The 12,303-nt window shown below is 38.9% G+C and overlaps 1 protein-coding gene across 1 annotated transcript; it reads left to right on the forward strand.

Moving 5' to 3' along the window:
- The first annotated feature begins 296 nt into the window (after positions 1 to 296).
- Positions 297 to 5,239, forward strand: LOC122031533 (myb family transcription factor PHL7-like). Its single transcript, XM_042590635.1, has 8 exons — positions 297 to 364; positions 922 to 1,157; positions 2,496 to 2,675; positions 3,140 to 3,216; positions 3,311 to 3,353; positions 3,467 to 3,524; positions 4,206 to 4,275; positions 4,581 to 5,239. The coding sequence occupies exons 1-8, from the start codon at positions 297 to 299 to the stop codon at positions 4,980 to 4,982; spliced, it is 1,134 nt and encodes a 377-aa protein (XP_042446569.1). The 3' UTR covers positions 4,983 to 5,239.
- Positions 5,240 to 12,303: the final 7,064 nt, after the last annotated feature.

Genomic DNA, 12,303 nt, shown 5'->3' on the forward strand with positions numbered 1-12,303 from the left:
TCTTAAAGTGGATATCAAGTAAATCCTGGTGTTAATGTTGTGAGCTTGCTGTGAGGTTTTTCACTGTAATATCATCATCTACGAAGCAAGCGAACGAGCGCGATAAATTATTCACTCTCCTCTAGCTCCAGAAGTAATCCAACAGATAGCACACAGTTGAGCTCGTACTACATCCCTATCGAAGTGGCAAACCTGAAGTAGAATTCCTACTTCAGGTAATCACTGAGATAGAGTGGCGCTTCGAGCAAGGCAGAGTTCAACTTTGGATAGCCGATGGTCTGCATGTAAACCTCTAAATGGCGCATCACACCGTCGTAATCGATCCAAACATCAAACATCCACAAGGGGATTCCATGCTCACATGGTTATCGTCTTTCTCCTCGTAGCACATCCTATAGAGACATATGGAATCGATAGATGATTCCAACCTCATGTGCGTAGGAGGAGGGCCTCATGGGTGTCGACTGTGGATTTTGGTGGAGGAGCTAAAGTTTCATGAGTTTTGGCGGTGGGTTTCGACGGAGGAGGGTTCGTGGGTTTTGATCAATACTTATTGAAAAATCACACATTGATGATGTACACATATATAATTTAAAAAAATGAGATATAGACCATGCTTATAAATAATATTTTTTGAAAAGCGTTGTGTCTTATTTAAAAAAAAATATTAATAAATCATGTTTTTTTGAAAGATATTTTTTTTAATAAGAAGTAAAAAAATATAGACAATAGTTCTAAGCCGAGCACATTATTTACCTCTTCTCATATGTATAATCTGACGACGAAATATAACCAACGGGACCGGTCTCCGCCGTGTAAGGGATCATTTTATCATTTGCCGTCCACCAGCTACCTCAGCGGATCTGACGGCCACGATGGCACGCACCGTGGGTCGAGTATTCGTATTCCCTAACCATCAAGTCAACTCAAGGAGCATGCGCTCGGTGCCACGTTGCGTATCCGATGGTTGTTGCTGCTCGTAGGGTCGCCGAGGGAGCTACCTGCTGCAGCAGCCCGTGACGAGAGCGAAGCGAGAGAGAGAGAGAGAGACCTCCGATTGGTGGATGACCGACGAATTCATAGAAAGAAAAGGGTGGGGGAAGTTAATCGTGCAGATTTTTTTGGCGGAAGTCAGTCTAGATTTCGCGTAGAAAAAGGTATCGTTTATTTTTCAGAGTCTGCTTGATGTGATCCAAATTATGTTTCGTTTGTTTATTTTCGCGCTTGTTCTGTCAGTCGCACTTTCCAAGTTGCGACGATCCCGTGCCTTTCTTTCCAATTATTTCGGAGCGGGGATCTCGCAGCTGGCGGTGCTGTTATGGGTTTTCCCATTTTCTATCAGATGTTTGGTGGTTTTGTATGCGTTTTTATTTGGGAAATCCTGTTAGTCATTGGTTGTCTTTATTTTGATGGCATATATGAAAGCGGAGATTGGGGATCCATCCCTAGGGTTTTCACTTACATCTCTCAATTTCCTGAATTTAAGACTTATTTAGGGTAGCATAGTCGTGATATATCCGGATCTGAATGTGTTTCTGTTGGCGATAATAATTTTGCACGATCTGGGGCTAATTGGAGCTGAAAATACCTACTTTTGTTGAAACAATAAGACTTAGGTTTTCTGTTTATTACTTGTATCGTGTTACGGGTACCAAGTGCCTGCATTTACTTGAGCATGCCATGTGCATTTGGAACCAACAGGGCTAAGTAAAGGTCTGGATTCAATCCAAACGGCCCAGTGGATGAAAACTCAACTTGTGAACTTGCTAGGCTTAACAGACTGGTCATGCTAGTGTAATCCCTAGTAGAGGAGAGTGCCGGCATGTATCTCGCAAATCGGCTCTGGCAGATAATGTGTTATTCTCAAATGTATAAATACCAACCTCCATGGACAGGAAAGGGTAGACTCTTGATTTGAGAACCATACGCGCTACTCCACTGTTCTTCTTCTGGAAGCTATTGTAGCCGTCATTCAGCCTCATTTGGACAGTTTGTTTGAGAATGTTTACTCTTGGAATTTTTTATTCCCTTTTGACCATTATAGAGGATTTTTTTTTCTCAAAATTATTAATCTTTTATAGTATCCCCCCAAAAATAATAAATGTAATTTAGCCCCCTCAACTCATAATCTTGCATCCGGCACAGTTGGATCCAAAATAATCCTAGCAATTACTTGGGTGCCATCACATTTTCAGTAGGAAATGTATCATGTGTGTGATCGTAATCCATCCATATTTTACATAGAAATTTATCAATTTATTATTATTATTATGTTTCAGACTTACTGCCTAAAAAGAAATGTATTAACTTGATCTTGAATCATAATGAATTATCTCGTAGATATGATATATTGAAACAACATTTTTCTATAATTCCCTTACTGTGCTATATTATCATTATTAGCATTATCTTTATTATGTTTACGATTACTATTTTCTTTCATTGATCTCATAGATAATGGCAAATGCATCAAGAAATGGTTTTCTCAAGTACAGATTTGGCGCACAGCAATCCAGCCTCTCATGACCAACAAATAGAATCCAGTAACAACACTATGGGGCCTATCTCTGGGGTGAACAACCACAATAATTTAACTTTGAGACAGCGTTTAAGGTGGACAAATGAACTCCATGATCGCTTTGTGGATGCTGTGACACAGCTTGGTGGTCCAGATAGTAAGTGTTTCTAGTCATTTTTTATGACAGATTTCATTGTAGTGAAGTTATGTTAACAGATTGACTATCTATTTAGAATTTTATATTCTAAAAACAATTCGTTTTGAATTGCCATACAGTGTGCTTCATATTTTGTGTTATCTTAAAGTTCATATGTGAGTTTTTTTTTGCATAGACATTGTACAATACTAAATGACGTTAATGTGGAGATTGAAAAATATAATCCTGCGCTCCTCCGTTTTGGCTACATGGTTCTTATTCCTCCGTTTGAGCTCTGTTAAAGGCTATATCATTAGTATTTGAAATAACATATATAATTTTTTTATAAGTGGGCATTCAGGCTTGGTTACATCACAACTCCAAAACTTTCAGTTACATTTAGTATTTATCTCTTTTCAAAGTAACTGTTTAGCAACTTTTTGAGATATGATATTCGTTCCACTGAAAAATTGGATTCTTGGCAGGAGCAACTCCTAAAGGGGTTCTTAGAATCATGGGTGTACAAGGGCTGACAATATACCATGTCAAGAGCCATTTACAGGTACTTGTTTGCGAGATGCTACATTTTCACTATATTTTCGTTTGCTACATAGTTTTTTCCCCCCTTCTTATTTTGGTTTCTTATGTATGACTAGAAATATCGACTTGCAAAGTATGTACCTGAAGTTTCAGCTGATGGTAGGTAACTATTTTTCTCTATCCATCTGGATGTAGCATTCTGAAACTAATGTCTGTGCTCTCTATATACAAGATGACAAGCACTATATTTCACTTGATCATGACTTCTGCAGGTGTGAAGTCTGAAAAGAATGGTGACAGAAACTCAATTGCAGGCATTGAAAACTCTTCGTAAGGATAAGATTTATACTTTGTTGAATGAATATGCACAGATATTATGATGTTTTTAACAACTACGATATCATTTACTGTGTAGCAGTGTGCACAAATAACTTTACTAGATTGGCTTACTATGCAGATTCTTCTATTTATTCTCCCATCATTTTTACCCCAATAGATGCTTTTGATGGATAACAACCCATTATAACCATACTTTCGTGAAGCATGGTGTCACATCAATGGTTGAGAACGAGGTTAGTTTTAGGGTTATAATCTTCCTTAGTTTCTTGTAAATGGGAAAAGGAAGCAGTTGATCCATCATCATATGACCTGCCATTGGACTTGTTGACAAAACAACTGCTTACTTTTGCGTCTATAATTTTCCTGGTAGAAGAATAACTCTTGCGTCTTCCCCTTTTCAGAAATCTCTTCTATTTATTTGGAGCATAAAAACAACATAGATCGTAAAAGTAATCAGCTAATTGCGACCAAGTACTGTGTTTTCTCATTGATTAATCAGCCTTATTGTCTGCTTCTTTTCGCTGTCAGTTGCTATATGCTAATGGCTTGCAATTTGAGGAAATCATTAACTTGTGCTTCCATGATCGTGTACTTTTTGTCACATCCTAACTCTTGGCTCACTATGAGATCTAGATTATGAGTGTGATAAGCTGAAAGAATAATTTTCTTCAGGGGGATTCAAATAACTGAAGCGCTCAAATTGCAGATGGAGGTGCAAAAACGCCTTCAAGAACAACTTGAGGTAAGATAAAAGCAAATGATAGTTATAAATTTCTCCAAAATAAAATCTGTCCTCTTTGGGTTTTTTGATGAATTATGTTTCTACATTTCAAACTCTGCTACTTCATAATAATGACAGAAGGCCGCAACAGTATTCTAGAGTTGCCTGCAATACTTCTCACTAGTGATCGTAAGGAATTGATCAGAGAAATGCAAAGTTGCATGCCAAGAAGTGGATAGTTAGATTGTGAATCATTTGAATTAATTTTCACGTGAGGGATGGACATCATAAATTTGAACTTTCATGCTTGTCAATATCGATAACAGGTGCAAAGGCAGCTGCAGCTAAGAATAGAAGCCCAAGGGAAGTATCTTAAGAAGATCATCGACGAGCAGCAACGTCTCAGTGGGGTACTGGCTGAATTTCCTGGATCAGACAATTCAGCACCCAATTCCGGTGGCCATTGCCTGGACTCTGGAAAAGCTGACCATTCAACCCCTGCTCCAATCTCAGAATCCCCTCGCCAAGATAAGGCCACTGGTAGGGAGCATGGAGACACTGATGGCCTCTACAAAAGCATTTCATGCGATGGTTCTTTCTCCTCTCGCCAGGAGCCTCTCACCCCTGACTCCAGCTTCCATGCAAGCGCCCCCTCAGCGAGGAACAAGTCGGAGATTATGGTTGCTCACATTCTAGAGTCAAGTTCAAGCTCAGATTTCCACCATTGATGTTTGGGAAGGAGCAATTTGGTTCATGTTAGATTGCAGGATTTGCAGCTTGGAAATCATGCACGAAAATGGCATTTATTATACCTAACCTATAGAGACCCCCAAGAATGAATCATGTAAATCTATTAAGTTAGAGACATTAATCCTGATGTAGATTGAATGTTGTTGGGAGTAGATTAGTGTTATGGTTATCAAACATTGACATATGATTTAGATCGTCCTCATTTTTATTGATTTGGTCGACAAATAACTGCAGTAATGGGTTGTGCTTCTTGTGTGTTTCCTGTGGAATATGTCGAAAATAGGGATGTTAATTTTTTCTGAATCTATTGGAGGATTTGATATTCGATTAGAGTATAGGAGGGTGGACTATTGATATATAATCCAAATATTTAATTAAATATGTTTTTTTTTCAAAATTTATTAATTATTTTTTTAATGTTAGAAGTAGATTATATATATTTTTAATTTATTTTTTAATTATATATATTGTTCTGTTAGGACCAAATGTTGCGTGACTGTGAGAACTTGGGGCGTTTGGAGTGAATTTATGTCTAAATTCACTCTAGGTGCCTCGAGCCTGCAATAGTTTTTTTTAAAAAAATTTTTGTTTTTATTTTTTAGGGTACATTACATGTATTTAGTGTTTTTAGATTTTAAAATTTAGGAATTTAGTTATAATATGTTTCAGTCAATAAGATTTTCTATCTAGAATTTAGATCAAACGTGTTGATTGCTAGTCGGAAAACCTAATGATTTCACTGTACAAAAATTTTATACAAAGGTCTGAACCTTTTCCTAGCTACCATGTGTTCTTTTAAATTAAACTTGGATTGCCTGCGGAACTTAACACGTTTGATCCAAAGTTTAATCTATTTGTTCTTTTAGGTTTAGACTTGGATCTCCTGCGGAACTTAACACGTTTGATCCAAATCACCTAGGTTATTAATTCCATTAAATATTAATTTCCAAAATTGGCTTCCAGGACTGCATGGCGAGGCACATGACCTTCTTGGATATGGGAACAACCACCACCGCCTAGACAAAGGCTTTTAAGAAAAGCTAATATTTAATTTCCTTAAATAACTTTATGTCAACCGAAAAGAACAATCAAATCACAAGGAAAAGAAAAACAAAAGAACACAACATCGAAAACAAATTCGAAATACTAGAATCGCATGCCTCTTGTATTTGGTATTTTCTACAAAGAAGTAAAACTAGTATGATGTGGAAATTAAATACTAATATACTTTTTCGTTTGCAAGCAAAAACCTCTAGGTCTTCTACCGTATTCCTCTTCTAACCTCGAACGTTGTGTGGGCAACGATCTTCCGAGATAAGAAACCACCAAAGCACCTTCTTCTCCTTTCTTCAAGTTTCGGCCAAGCACAATGCTTCCAAAAGATGAAGATCTTTTTCCACCAACCAAGCTCCAAGGGATGTAAGTTTTCTCTCCTTCTTCTCCAAGCTAGAATCCGGCCACCACTTGATCTCCAAAGAAGATGTGAGGTTCGGCCACAAAGGATGGAGAGAAGAGAAGAAGAGGAAGAGGCCGGCCACACCAAGGAAGAAAAGAGGGAGAAAATAATAGAGGTTGTTCCCCATGAAGCCTCCTCTACCCCCTCTTTTATAATCCTTGGTCTTGGTAAATAAGGAAAATTTAATAAAAACTTCCTTAATTCTTTTGTCATTGAAAAAGAAAATTTATTTAATTAAAAATAATTTTCTCTTCTCCAATTTATTTGGCCGGCCACTCTTCTCCCCAAATCAAGGAAAGTTTTAATTAAATAAGAATTAAAACTTCCTAATTTGTTTCCGGAAATTTATAAAAATTTCTCCAATAATTTTAATCCCTTCATGATTGGTTTATAAAAGGGAAATTTAATAAATTAAAATCTTTCTTTTAAACATGTAGATAAAAAGAAAGTTATCTCTAAAAATTAAAATCTCTTTTAATCTACAAATAAGGAAAGATATCAAATCTTTTCTTAATCTCTTGTAGAAACTTATAAAAGAGAATATTTAATTTTTAAACTCTTTTAAATCATGAACATGGTTAAAAAGGAAAGTTTTTCTTAAAATTTAAAATCTACCTTTTAATCAACAAATAAGGAAAGATTTCAAATTTTAAACTCTCTTTTAAACATGTAGATGATTTACAAATAAGGAAAGTTTTTATCAAAAATTAAAACTATCTTTTTAATTTACAAATAAGGAAAGAGATTAATCTCTTCTCTTAATCTTTTGTAGAACTATAAAAGGAAATTTTTAATTTTTTAAACTCTCTTTTAAAAACATAATATCCACATAAGAAATAATTTTAATAAAAATCCTTTTTAATATTCTAGTGGCCGACCACCTTGTAGGATCGAAAAGAATTTAGATATCACCACAATAGCATGATATTGTCCACTTTGGGCCTAGACCCTCATGGCTTTGCTCTTGGGCTCTCCCCAAAAGGCCTCATGCCAATGGAGATATCTTTTTTCTCTTATAAACCCATGATCTTGTTGGTGCAACCTTAGGTCAAGGTTGACCTGGTTGACCCGACTCGAGTTGACGTGACTCGAGTTGTATTTTGATGTTTGACTTGGGAAGATTGTCGGTGCAACCTTAGGTCAAGGGTGACCTAGTTGTGTTGCATGTTGATGTTTGACACTCGTGAGAGAGTTCTATTCTTGATGTGGGACAAGAATAGATGTTTGGGAGATTATTGGTGCAACCGTAGGTCAAGGTTGACTTGGTTGACCTGATTCGGGAAAAGTCCAAGTATGAAGACTTGGCACGGAAAAGTCCAAGCAGGGAGCTTGGCACGCGAAAAGTCCAAGTATGGAGACTTGGCACTGAAAAAGTCCAAGTATGGAGACTTGGCACTGGAAAAGTCCAAGTATGGAGACTTGGCACGGGGAAAGTCCAAACAGGGAGTTTGGCAAGGTGAAAATCCTAGTGAGTGAAGCTAGGTGAAGGTGAAAGTCCTGGTGAGTGAAGCCAGGCATTCGGGAAAATCCTGGTGAGTGAAGCCAGGTGAAAATCCTAGTGAGTGAAGCTAGGTGAATGGGAAAGTCCTAACTGGGATGTTAGGCATGTGGAAAGTCCCGTGAGTGAAGCCAGGGAAAGTCCCGTGAGTGAAGCTGTGAAGTAGAAAGTCCTAACTGGGATGTTAGGCAAGGTGGAAAGTCCTGGTGAGTGAAGGAAGGAAAATCCAGATGGATCAGGGATGATCGGACTGGTGTTGAAAGTCCAAGTAGGTCAAAGGGATTGACCGACACTTGGTGGGAGTTCTAGCAGGTCAAGGGAGTGACCGGATGCTAGGGATGAAGTACCAATAGGTCAAGGTTGACCGGATATTGATTTGAAGTCTTGGGACTTGGTTTGGGCAAAACCAAGCTCTGGATCGGTCACCAGACGACGCCTTATTTTCTCGATCGGTCGGTGACCGATCGATATGATACTTTACTTCCCTCGATCGGTCCGGTGACCGATCAAGAAAACAGAGGCGAAGAAGGTACCGATCGGTCCACGCATCGATCAAAGATGTCCCGACGGTGGACCGATCGAGACGCAGCATCGCGAGAAGGAAGGAAGGATCGGTGCGTGGACCGATCCATTTTCCCCGACGGCGTGGACCGATCAGGTCCTAGCTGCACGCAACCCGCTAGTTTCTTCACCGCTTTCTTCTTCGCAGTATAAAGGATCGGGGCATCTGCCAGGCGTGTTCTCCTTCTTTCTTCCGAAATACTCTTACGCTCAAGCTTCTGCTTCTTCTTCCTGCTGAGCTTTGTTGAGCTCGTTGGGTGCTAAAGCTTCGCGTGAGCTTCTTCTTGTTGCTGGTTTTCTAGCTAGGCTTGGATCCGAGAAGCTGCTGCTTCACCAGGGTTCCTGCTGACTTCAAGAAGGCAAGCAAGTGTTGTTTACATTTCTGTTCTTGTTTTCTTGTTCCTATTTGTACTCCTATTGCTGTTGCAAAGATTGTGGTGAGGTTTCTCCACCCACAAGGAGTATCTATTAGCCGGGTTTCCGGGGACTCATCCACCGACGGATTGGTAGGTTTCGTCCACCTTACGGACACGCCGAGGAGTAGGAGTTCATCTCCGAACCTCGTTATATGGTTTGTCTTTCTTCTCCTTTTCTTTCTACGTTGTATTTCCGCTGCACTAACCTAATCGTAGGAAGAAACGCGATCGATTGGGGTCGGCTATTCACACCCCCCCTCTCTAGCCGTACGAAGGATCCTAACAGATCTTTCCCATGTGTTTCCAATATGGGACTATGTTTGCAACCTTGCAACCCTAACAATCCCCCCTCAAACAAAGGACCATAGGCTTCCCACGTTCGATTCTCGACCCACCAGGTCTTCCTGCCCCTCGGTCCACCTGACCTACTAGGACTTCCTTGCCTAGCCGCAACTAGGACTTCCTGCCCCTCGGTCCACCCGACCTACTAGGACTTCCTTGCCTAGCCGCAACTAGGACTTCCTGCCCCTCGGTCCACCCGACCTACTAGGACTTCCTGCCTGGTGTCTGGTCCTCTTGATCCGAACATAGGAGCCCCTACTTTCTTTGTTCGAGGTCAATATTGTACTCACATGGTTCAATCAGATCATAGCTCTTGTGCATAGTCGGTGGTTAAACCTTCGATACCAATTGTAGGATCGAAAAGAATTTAGATATCACCACAATAGCATGATATTGTCCACTTTGGGCCTAGACCCTCATGGCTTTGCTCTTGGGCTCTCCCCAAAAGGCCTCATGCCAATGGAGATATCTTTTTTCTCTTATAAACCCATGATCTTTCCCATGTATTTCCAATATGGGACTATGTTTGCAACCTTGCAACCCCAACACACCTAAGCTTGGGACCCAAGCTTTGGCCGGCCACCAACTTGGCTCATCCACTTGGTCTTGGCCGGCCCTAGCTTAGGTTCCAAGCTAGCTTGGCCGACCCCATTGAATGGGTAAGAAGGTGGGTATGTAGTGGGTATAAATCTCTCTATACAAGAGGCTACGATAGGAACCGAGAGGAGGAATTGGTTTTGGTCTCCCGATAAAATTAAGCATCCCGTGTTCGCCTCGAACACACAACTTAATTTTATCAATAATAATTCATTACACTAGAGAACTATTATTGAATTACCACACCAATCCCAAATTACATTTTGGACTCCTTATTATGAGTGTGTTAGTCTCCCTGTGTTTAAGATGTTGAATGTCCACTAATTAAGTGAGTTACTAACAACTCATTTAATTAATATCTTAGTCCAAGAGTAGTATCACTCAACCTTATCGTCATGTCGGACTAAGTCCACCTGTAGGGTTTAACATGACAATCCTTATGAGCTCCTCTTGGGGACATTCTCAACCTAGATTACTAGGACACAGTTTCCTTCTATAATCAACAACACACACTATAAGTGATATCATTTCCCAACTTATGGGGCTTATTGATTTATCGAACTAAATCTCACCCATTGATAAATTAAAGAAATAAATATCAAATATATGTGCTTGTTATTATATTAGGATTAAGAGCACACACTTCCATAATAACTGAGGTCTTTGTTCCTTTATAAAGTCAGTATAAAAGAAACGACTTCTAATGGTCATACTCAATACACTCTAAGTGTACTAATGTAATTATATAGTTAAGATAAACTAATACCTAATTACACTGCGACCTTCCAATGGTTTGTTCCTTTCCATCTTGGTCGTGAGCTACTGTTTATAATTTATAAGGTACTGATAACATGATCCTCTGTGTGTGACACCACACACCATGTTATCTACAATATAAATTAATTGAACAACTACATTTATCATAAATGTAGACATTTGAGCAATGTGATTCTTATTTCTAGATAAATGTTTATACCAAAAGCTAGGCTTTTAGTATACATTCTAACAATCTCCCACTTATACTAAAAGACTAAGCTGCCATATCTGCTGCCATACATCTGATTCTCAACCCTTCACCACGCCCATCAAAATCTCTTGCCTTAAGGGCCTTAGTGAAAAGATCTATAGGTCATCATCTGATACAATCTAGGCAGCAACAACTTCTCCTCGTTTTATACGATTTCTCGTATTGGGTGGTACTTGCGCTCTATTGTGTTTACTTGCCTTATAGACTCATGGTTTCTTCGAGTTTGCTACTGCACCACTATTATTACAATAAATTGTAATAATCTTTGGACAAACCAGAAATCATATCTAAGTCTATCTTGAGGTTATTGAGTCATTCAACTTTTATGACTACCTAAGAGATTTGCCATATACTCAGCTTCTATGGTGGAGTCCAGAAAAACACCTATGCTTATCACTCTTCTATAGTTATGACTTTACCTCCTAAAGTAAACACAAAACCCCGAGGTTGACTTACTATTGTCCCTATCCGACTGGAAGTCAAAATCCGTGCAACTCACAGGGACCAAATTAACTGCCTTGTAAGCTAGCATATAATCTCTAGTGTCTCTAAGGTACTTCAATATATGCTTTACTGCAGTCCAATGTCCTTATCCAGGGTTAGTTTGATATCTGCTAACTATGCCCTTGACAAAATAGATTTCTGATCTCGTGCATAGCATACATTAGACTTCCGACAGCCGAAGCATAAAGAACTGCCTTCATTTCCTCTATCTCCTTTGATGTCTACGGAGACATTACTTTAGATAAAGTTACTCCATGCTAAAAAGGTAAGAAACCTTTCTTGGAGTTTTGCATACTTAAAACGAGCAAGGATTTTTTCGATATATGAAGCTTGGGATAAGTAAAATATTCTTTTCTTGCGATCCCTTATTACTTTTATCCCAAGAATATATACATTCTCCCAAGTCCTTCATATCGAATTGTTTGGACAACCATACCCTTACTTCTGACAACATTTTGATATTGTTTCCAACTACCAAAAAATGTTATCTACGTATAGTACAAGAAATATCACCACGTTTCCATCACACTTTTTGCATACACAAGACTTATCTGGTTACTAAATAAATCTATAGGTCTGGATTATTTTGATAAACCGGATGTTCCAAGACCTTGAAGTTTTGCCTCAGTCCATAGACTGATTGAGCTTGCACACAAGATGTTCTTTGCCCTTTGCAATGAACTCTTCTGGTTACTTTATATGGATGCTTTCTTCAAGACTTCTATTAAGGAATGCTGTCTTGACATCCACTTGCCAAATAGATAAAAGAATCCAGATAGACTTAAGCATGGTTACCAGTGAAAAAGTTTCCTTTTTCATCAAGCCTTGCTTTGAAAGTTTCCACCTCCCTGTCTATCCATCTTTTCCTATTGTAAACCTATTTTTACCCAATGGCTTT

Source organism: Zingiber officinale, chromosome 11A, assembly GCF_018446385.1.
Source record: "Zingiber officinale cultivar Zhangliang chromosome 11A, Zo_v1.1, whole genome shotgun sequence".
Lineage (NCBI taxonomy): Eukaryota > Viridiplantae > Streptophyta > Magnoliopsida > Zingiberales > Zingiberaceae > Zingiber > Zingiber officinale.